General features: G+C 45.9%; 1 protein-coding gene across 1 annotated transcript; it reads left to right on the forward strand.

Moving 5' to 3' along the window:
- Nucleotides 1-38: 38 nt before the first annotated feature.
- tstd1 (thiosulfate sulfurtransferase like domain containing 1) lies at nt 39-1,423 on the forward strand. The gene is made up of 4 exons (XM_014198920.2): nt 39-185; nt 565-693; nt 928-1,090; nt 1,184-1,423. The coding sequence occupies exons 1-4, from the start codon at nt 131-133 to the stop codon at nt 1,236-1,238; spliced, it is 402 nt and encodes a 133-aa protein (XP_014054395.1). The 5' UTR covers nt 39-130; the 3' UTR covers nt 1,239-1,423.
- The last annotated feature ends 8,287 nt before the right edge of the window (nt 1,424-9,710 follow it).

Here is a 9,710-nt window from a genome sequence, read left to right on the forward strand (position 1 = left end):
TTGAAGAAGAAGAATCGGTCTGATTGGCTATGGCTACAATACTGTCAAAAGTCCCTCCTTTTTAAGAATTTCGTCCAATGGTTACCGCTCAAACAATCATCTTGGAACGAATGAGGAAATAATGTGATACATGACAATCAATATTCCATTCAAATGCGCACCAGTAAACAAGATGGCAAACTCAGGTAAGTGCGAATGCCACGATTGTATTCTGCATTTACCTTCATTGTGTAGTTCGCAGTGCTGCTAGATCGTTACTGACCATCTGTCTTTGTGAGCCATAATACGACAATACATTGGATCAAATGCCAATCATTGATTTTTGTCGGTGTTACGCCAGGTTGATTTGATAGGCTATGTGGGGTTTGAAAGTGGCTGGGCATGGTATCGTACAGTGACTCAGCACTTTTCTACAGTAATTTTTGGGGGGCAACTTCTGCATTCTCACTGTCTGACTCTGTAGTAGAATACATGTTATTTTCTTACAAGTTTGTTTCCACAAAGAGAGGTTATGGTCAGTGCCAGGAAGCAACATGAAGTTAGCTGTGAATCACCTCTCCACAGATAAGGATATCTCCTACTCTGACCTTAAGGCCCTCCTGACCAAGAGCAACAAGGGTCTTCTGGTGGTTGATGTACGGACAAAAGAGGAGGTAGACAGAGGACACATTCCAGGATCAATCCATATTCCAGGTGAGCTTCAGTCGGAGTCCTGTAGTAAAATTACACTCTCAGGTTCAATTGGAATTTGCTCTCCAGAGTCCAAACCTTTGGAAGCATAATGAACCCCAATTTATATAGGTGTAATTCAGCCAAATATGAGCAAGAAAGGTTTGATTTACTGTTGTCATTGAGCCAGCTATTTTGGTATATTTATTGCGTTCTAAATGGAGTCCTATTGCAAACTTCCTGTATCTCCTCTCCCAGTTGATACAGTGGAGAGTGCCCTAGCGCTGGACCCTGCTGAGTTCCAGGCCAAATACGGGGTGCCCAAACCCCCCCTGGATACCCCTGAGCTGGTGTTTCACTGTCAGATGGGCCGGCGAGGAGGCGTGGCCACAGACAAGGCACGAGGCCTTGGATTCCAAAAGTATGAGTGTACATTGACAGTAATGCTCTGTATACTGTGTTTGTGCCTTGGGATTTTTTTGTAAATGATGACATCTTCCGACTCTCGTTTCAGGGCCGTCAACTATGCCGGAGGATACCAGGAGTGGTCTGAGAAAGAGGGGAGCTAAGTCGCACGATTAGCCTGCATTATGAAAGCAGAGCATAATAACGCACAAATGATGCTCACATTCTGCTGAAACATGAAATTACTAGTATATTTTTTATTACATTTTTCATCACTTGCCTTTTTGCAACTTTTATTTGTTATTACAGGTGTGTTCTATGTATTTTAAAATAAAGATTGTACAATTTGTTTAGTGTTTTTTTTTTTTTAAACCATATTTCCCCATAGAGCTCCACTATTCCCATCTTCTACCTCTACCATGGCTGTAGGCTTGCACTGCTTATTACCTTCAGTAAGTTTCCTCAAACCCGTACCGCTGAAGCTGCACTGTAGCACATAGGGCTTATCCAGGTGATACACATCTACATCCCATAGACATAGAGGGGAAACCCCCGGGTTTGTATGATGGTTGAAATTAGTCTGTTATCGTACATATTGTGTACCGTAGACGGGTGTGTGCCTTTCCAAATCATGTAGTGTGTGTTTTTGCATGATGGTGAAATGCCTTTGTTATCAAATCCCTGAGTGGGTATTCTCCATTATTAACCTCTCCACTAATTTAGCGTAAAGGGGCACCGTAAAAGATCCTCGTCTGAGACTGATTGGTTAACATAGTGGAATTTAGTGATCGTTCCATCTATTGGCTTGCCAATTGAAAAATATGAAATGTAAGTATGATGTTGATTAACGTACAGATTTTGTAGCTAGAGGAATGGCCTCAGAAATACACAGCAAGTTTCTCATACTTGTCTTATATACAGTGATGGAGGTTTGGTTTTGATTTGCACACAGACGTTAGCATATGTGCTCAAGACTGGAAGTCAAGTATATCCCAACATAAAAGCCTGCTATCTATCGTCACTGTGTTTTATCAAAAAGCATTTTATGTAATTGAAAGAATAGAGAAATTGAAAGAACACATTTTGATTTTACATTTTTATCTCCCAAGTTGTTTAGACTTCTGAACATTACTACTATGTCCCCAATGCTGACTGCTCTATTGATAAGTATAAAACTTATCCAAAGATAAAGTAATAATGCTGTGTGGTTAGTTGTGTTTGCATCTTTGTATTTAAAACATCATTTCTCTACATTGAAACAGTAGTATGCTCTCTGTGTGACATATACTGCAGTCCTCTCTTTTACGGTGTGGCAGACATACAGCTGTCAGAGGTATGAATACTACTAGAAGGTATGGAGGACCCAACAACCCGACATCAAGCTGTAACTGAATACATATCTCTCCAGTTCAGTGTTGTCCTCTACTAACATCGTTATCACTCACAGGATGGATCAAATCTCTCTGTTTGACCTGACAAAAACGTATACATCTTGTTAAACGTCATTAAAACTGGTTTATTTAGTTGGATCAATGTGTAATATGTAAATATTTGCTTAAAAACCACAGTACTTCCTATTGTTCTCCCAGTTTATTTTGATTTTGTTGGAATCAAAAGCGAAAACACACATAGTACATGGATGTCTGAATATGAGGGATAAAATGCTTTAATAACAGTGCTTGTGGTAACAACTTTAAAGGCCCTTAACAAACCAAGGCCTGTCGCTATGCAGCTATGCTGTTGCTATGTAAGTGCCCTCTTCAGTCAAGAGGACTCAATTCCCTGAAGGTCCTCCATAGTCACCTGCACCACCTTCACACATAGGTCATGAAGAAGAGTGTTTATACTCAGAACACAACAGAGCACTTTTAGAAGCAGAATTCTATAATGTATAATAACATTTAAATAGTAAAGGCAATCAATACTGATATAACCCATTATAAACTTTGTGGGAATATCAAGTCAAGAACAGAACCCATAGCAAAGGTGTTTGCTTCAAATACATATTTGACCTTTAACCTCTGTGTCTGACCTGTGCGTGGCATGGGTCAGGGTAGTCACAGACGTCCTCTGGGAACACAGTGCGCATCAACTGCTTCAGCTCTGATGGGTAGACATAAGTGGGATGGCCACCGTCACCCTTCTGGCAGCCCACCCCATGGTGATACTGTATGGGGTAAAGGGGAGATGTATGGGAGAGTCAAGTGCAGTGCTCACTGGTCAAAAATCCCTGACCTCAATGCATCAGTCATTCACACTAACTCACACACACATTTATATTTTAGTCAGTTAGCAGACGCTCTTATCTAGAGTGACTTACAGTTAGTGCATTCATCTTAAGATAGCTAGGTTGCACAATCACATATCTCAGTCGTAGTACGTACATTTTTCCTCAATAAAGTAGTTATCAGCAAAGTCGGCGCTAGTGAGGGGAAAAAAAGTCAAGTGTGAGCGTTAGTTCATTTTTTACGTGGGGTTGGGGGCGGGGACTGTGGGATGCTCTTTGAAGAGGAAAGGTTTCAGATGCTTTCAGAAGATGGGCAGGGACTCTGCTGTTCTAGCTTCAGGGGGAATCTGGTTCCACAATTGGGGTGCCAGGACAGAGAAGAGCTTGGACTGGGCTGAGCGGAAGCTTCCCTCCTGTAAGGGTGGGAAGGCCAAGAGACCAAAGATGGCAGACTCAGGTTGGGGTGAAGGGTTTGAGCATAGCCTGAAGGTAGGGAGGGGCCGTTCCTCTTGCTGCTCTGTAGGCAAGTACCACGGTCTTGTTGGATGTGAGCTTCGACTGGAAGCCAGTGGAGTGTGCCGAGGAGCGGGTGACATGGGAGAGCTCGGTAAGATTTAACACCAGGCGGGCTGCAAGATTGATGGCACAAGCGAGGAGCCCAGCCAACAGTAAGTCCAGACGAGAGATGACAAGTGCCTGGATTAGGACCTGCGTCGCTTTCTGTGTGAGGTAGGGTCGTACTCGCCACCTCCGGTCTCTACGGATGTTGTAGAGCATGAACCTGCAGGAGCGATATTTGCAGAGAACAACAGGGTGATGTCCAGGGTCACGCCAAGGTTCTTTGCACTCTGGGAGGGGGACACCGTGGATTTGTCAACCGTGATGGAGAGGTCTTGGAGCGGGCAGGCCTTCCCCAGGAGGAAGAGCAGTTCCATCTTGCCGAGGTTGAGCTTGAGGTGGTGTGACGATATACACGCTGAGATATCTGCCAGGCACGCAGAGATGCGTGTCGCCACCCAGGTGTCAGAAGGGGGGAAGGAGAAAAGTAGTTGAGTGTCATCCACATACAGTGTATTCGTAAAGTATTCAGACCCCTTGTCTTTTTCCACATTTTGTTACGTTACAGACTTATACTAAAATTGATTAAATTATTTTCCTCATTAATTTACACCAAATACCCCATAATGACAAAGAAAAAAAAGGTTTTTAGAAATTTTTGCAAATGTATTAAAAATAAAAAACTGAAATACCTTATTTACATAAGTATTCAGACCCTTTTCTATGAGACTCGTAATTGAGCTCAGGTGCAGCCTGTTTCCATTGATCATCCTGAGAGGTTTCTACAACTTGATTGGAGTCCACCTGTGGTAAATTCAATTGATTGGACATGATTTGGAAAGGCATACACCTGTCTATATAAGGTCCCACAGTTGACAGAGCAAAAACCAAGCCATGAGGTCGAAGGAATTGTCCATAGAGCTCCGAGACAGGATTGTTATGAGGCACAGATCTGGGGAAACTCCGCTTGGAGTTTGCCAAAAGGACTACCAGACCATGAGAAACAAGATTCTATGGTCTGATGAAACCAAGATGGAATTTTGGCCTGAAAGCCAAGCGTCACGTCTGGAGGAAACCTGGCACAATCCCTACGTTGAAGCATGATGGTGGCAGCATCATGCTGTGGGGATGTTTTTCAGCGGCAGGGACTGGGAGACTAGCCAGGATCGAGGAAAAGATCCTTGATGAAAACCTGCTCCAGAGTGCTTAGGACCTCAGACTGGGGTGAAGGTTCACCTTCCAACAGGACAATGACCCTAAGCACACAGCCAAGACAACGCAGGTGTGGCTTCTGGACAGGTGTCTGAATATCTTTGAGTGTCCTAGCCAGAGCCCGGACTTGAACCCGATCGAACATCTCTGGAGACCTGAAAATAGCAATGCAGAGAAAAAAATGGGAGAAACTCCCCAAATACAGCTGTGCCAAGCTTGTAGCGTCATACCCAAGATGACTTGAGCCTGTAATCGCTGCCAAAGGTGCTTCAACAAAATACTGAGTAAAGGGTCTGAATATTTATGTAAATGTGATATTTCCGGGGTTTTTTATAATACATTTAATTTCAATTTTTTTTATTATAAATTTGCGCAAATTTCTACAAACGTGTTTTTGCTTTGTCATTATGGGGTATTGTGTCTAGATTGACGAGGACTATTTCATCCATTTTAGAATAAGGCTGTAACTTAACAAAATGTGGAAAAAGTTAAGGGGTATGAATACTTTCCAAATGCACTGTAGCAATGATAGGAGAGAGCATTCAATTTATAATCAAGCCGAGTGACTTGGTGTATAGAGAGAAGAGGAGAGGGCCTAGAACCGAGCCCTGGGGGACACCAATAGTGTGAGTACGTGGTGCAGACACAGATCCTCTCCATGTCACCTAGTAGGAGCAGCCTGCCAGGTATGATGCAATCCAAGAGTGTGCAGTGCCTGAGACACCCAGCCCTGTAGAGCCTGACACCTCGATCACACCGACAGTGTCATTGCATTTTGGTACACCAGAAACACATTCATTTTCAATGGAATGCTGTGTTTGCCTTGCAGCATTGCGTTGTAGAGGCAGTTACAGTGCGTTATGTGAGGTCCATAGGTTTGATTTATCGAACGTCTGCGTCAAACTGTATGTGCAGACAGCTTGACAGAAATGGTAGCAGAAGGTGAATGTTGAACTTTTGTTGCACACATATCCAGATTATGCTACGTACCATTTTGCGCAATGACGCTGTAGGCGTACAGCTATTGTATGCAATAATCATGTGCCAGTGAACCTAAACTTGAGTCATACTGTTAGCACTGAGGCGGTTTGCCCTTGTAGTCCACCGTGTGCAGCGCCTCTGTGCTATCAGCTCAAACATAAATATCACTGGCATGTCTACCTCTGATAAACCTCCAAGTAAAACAATAAAAACAATCAAGAATCCCAGAAAACGTTTTAAAAATAGGCCCAGATTAACATATGTAGCCTAAGAAACAAGGTTCATGAAATCGATAACTTGCTAGTAACAGATAACATCCAGACAGCACCCCCGGTTTGGAGCGAGCAGTCACACTACTCTTCGCTCCACAGGTAATATTACACTTCACTACATTACAACGGCTTGATTTGTTTGATCTGAGCAATTCTTCTTAGCTAGCTACATAGCCGTCTTTATATCAAAGATAATTGTGTAGTTTTAGAGTAATTGAGTAATTATCGAGGCTAGCTATCTTCGTCCTCCTAACGTAGTCAACACTCCTAGCTGCTAGCTAGCTAGTCATCACTGCTAGCTAGCCAACTTCTACCGACTAGCAGCACTGTAGAAACTATTACATTACAACGTAACGACTTGATTAGTGTGGTGTTAGTGTTAGTTAGCCAGCTACATAGTTGTCTTTGCTGTCTCTGTATCTAAGATAGTTGTGTAGTTTGAGTAATTATCGAGGTGAGCTAGCCAGACGCGGCGCCAGACTTAGTCAACACACCTAGTCATCATTAACCCACTGCTAGCTAGCCAACCGTTACCGACTAGCAGCGCTGTAGATACTAATACTTTACAACGGAACGATTTGACTAGTGTAGTGTTAGCTAGCTAGCTACTTAGTTGTCTTTGTCATAGCTTGATAATTGTGTAGTTTAGTACTTACCGAGGTTAGCTAGCCAGCCATCGAGGTCAGCTAGCCAGCTATTTCCGTCCCCCGCGACGCCATTTTTCCTAACCCAGCCAACTATTACCGACGAGCAGCATTGTAGAAACTAAATACATACAAGGAACGTCTTGATTAGTGTTATGTTAGCTAGCTAGCTACAAAGTTGCTTTGTATCATGACAAGGTGTAGTACTGAAACCATCGAGGTTACCTAGCCAGCTACACGTTCAAAGTCAACAACGCAGCCACTGCTAGCTAGCCTACTCCACCAGCCAGCAGTACTGTATCATTTTAGTCAATAAGATTTTTGCAACGTAAGCTTAACTTTCTGAACATTCGAGACGTGTGGTCCACTTGTCAGTCCAATCTCCTTTGCATTAGCGTAGCCTCTTCTGTAGCTTGTCTACTATGTGTCTGTCAATCCCTGTTCTCTCCCCTCTGCACAGGCCATACAAACGCTCCACACCGCGTGGCCGCTGCCACTCTAACCTGGTGGTCCCAGCGCGCACGACCCACGTGGAGTTCCAGGTCTCCGGCAGCCTCTGGAACTGCCGGTCTGCGGCCAACAAGGCTGAGTTCATCTCAGCCTATGCTACCCTCCAGTCCCTAGACTTCCTGGCGCTGACGGAAACATGGATTACCACAGATAACACTGCTACTCCTACTGCTCTCTCCTCGTCTGACTACGTGTTCTCGCATACCCCTAGAGCATCGAGCCAGCGGGGTGGTGGCACTGGAATCCTCATCTCTCCCAAGTGGACATTCTCTCTTTCTCCCCTGACCCATCTGTCTTTCTCCTCATTTGAATTCCATGCTGTCACAGTTACCAGCCCTTTCAACCTTAACATCCTTATCATTTATCGCCCTCCAGGTTCCCTTGGAGAGTTCATCAATGAGCTTGACGCCTTGATAAGTTCCTTTCCTGAGGATGGCTCACCTCTCACAGTTCTGGGTGACTTTAACCTCCCCACGTCTACCTTCGACTCATTCCTCTCTGCCTCCTTCTTTCCACTCCTCTCCTCTTTCGACCTCACCCTCTCACCTTCCCCCCCTACTCACAAGGCAGGCAATACGCTTGACCTCATCTTTACTAGATGCTGTTCTTCCACTAATCTCATTGCAACTCCCCTCCAAGTCTCCGACCACTACCTTTTCCCTCTCGCTCTCATCCAACACTTCTCACTCTGCCCCTACTCGGATGGTATTGCGCCGTCCCAACCTTCGCTCTCTCTCTCCCGCTACTCTCTCCTCTTCCATCCTATCATCTCTTCCCTCTGCTCAAACCTTCTCCAACCTATCTCCTGACTCTGCCTCCTCAACCCTCCTCTCCTCCCTCTCTGCATCCTTTGATTTCCTCTGTCCCCTATCCTCCAGGCCGGCTCGGTCCTCCCCTCCTGCTCCGTGGCTCGACGACTCACTGCGAGCTCACAGAACAGGGCTCCAGGCAGCCGAGCGGAAATGGAGGAAAACTCGCCTCCCTGCGGACCTGGCATCCTTTCACTCCCTCCTCTCTACATTTTCCTCTTCTGTCTCTGCTGCTAAAGCCACTTTCTACCACTCTAAACTCCAAGCATCTGCCTCTAACCCTAGGAAGCTCTTTGCTACCTTCTCCTCCCTCCTGAATCCTCCTCCCCCTCCCCCCCTCCTCCCTCTCTGCGGATGACTTCGTCAACCATTTTGAAAAGAAGGTTGACGACATCCGATCCTCGTTTGCTAAGTCAAACGACACCGCTGGTCCTGCTCACACTGCCCTACCCTGTGCTTTGACCTCTTTCTCCCCTCTCTCCAGATGAAATCTCGCGTCTTGTGACGGCCGGCCGCCCAACAACCTGCCCACTTGACCCTATCCCCTCCTCTCTTCTCCAGACCATTTCCGGAGACCTTCTCCCCTACCTCACCTCGCTCATCAACTCATCCTTGACCGCTGGCTACGTCCCTTCCGTCTTCAAGAGAGCGAGAGTTGCACCCCTTCTGAAAAAACCTACACTCGATCCCTCCGATGTCAACAACTACAGACCAGTATCCCTTCTTTCCTTTCTCTCCAAAACTCTTGAACGTGCCGTCCTTGGCCAGCTCTCTTGCTATCTCTCTCAGAATGACCTTCTTGATCCTAATCAGTCAGGTTTCAAGACTGGGCATTCAACTGCTCTTCTCTGTGTCACGGAGGCTCTCCGCACTGCTAAAGCTAACTCTCTCTCCTCTGCTCTCATCCTTCTAGACCTATCTGCTGCCTTTGATACCGTGAACCATCAGATCCTCCTCTCCACCCTCTCCGAGCTGGGCATCTCCAGCGCGGCCCACGCTTGGATTGCGTCCTACCTGACAGGTCGCTCCTACCAGGTGGCGTGGCGAGAATCTGTCTCCGCACCACGTGCTCTCACCACTGGTGTCCCCCAGGGCTCTGTTCTAGGCCCACTCCTATTCTCGCTATACACCAAGTCACTTGGCTCTGTCATATCCTCACATGGTCTCTCATATCATTGCTATGCAGATGACACACAATTAATCATCTCCTTTCCCCCTTCTGACAACCAGGTGGCGAATCGCATCTCTGCATGTCTGGCAGACATATCAGTGTGGATGACGGATCACCACCTCAAGCTGAACCTCGGCAAGACGGAGCTGCTCTTCCTCCCGGGGAAGGACTGCCCGTTCCATGATCTCGCCATCACGGTTGACAACTCCCTTGTGTCCTCCTCCCAGAGTGCTAAGAGCCTCGGCGTGACCC

This window comes from Salmo salar, chromosome ssa05, assembly GCF_905237065.1.
Source record: "Salmo salar chromosome ssa05, Ssal_v3.1, whole genome shotgun sequence".
Lineage (NCBI taxonomy): Eukaryota > Metazoa > Chordata > Actinopteri > Salmoniformes > Salmonidae > Salmo > Salmo salar.

Excerpts from the sequence above, each read along its gene's own strand:
- tstd1 (XM_014198920.2), top strand. The coding sequence starts at position 131 with ATGACAATCAATATTCCATTCAAATGCGCACCAGTAAACAAGATGGCA. Across the intron at positions 694-927 it reads AGGATCAATCCATATTCCAG|TTGATACAGTGGAGAGTGCC; the intron begins GTGAGCTTCAGT and ends CTCCTCTCCCAG. Across the intron at positions 1,091-1,183 it reads CGAGGCCTTGGATTCCAAAA|GGCCGTCAACTATGCCGGAG; the intron begins GTATGAGTGTAC and ends CTCTCGTTTCAG.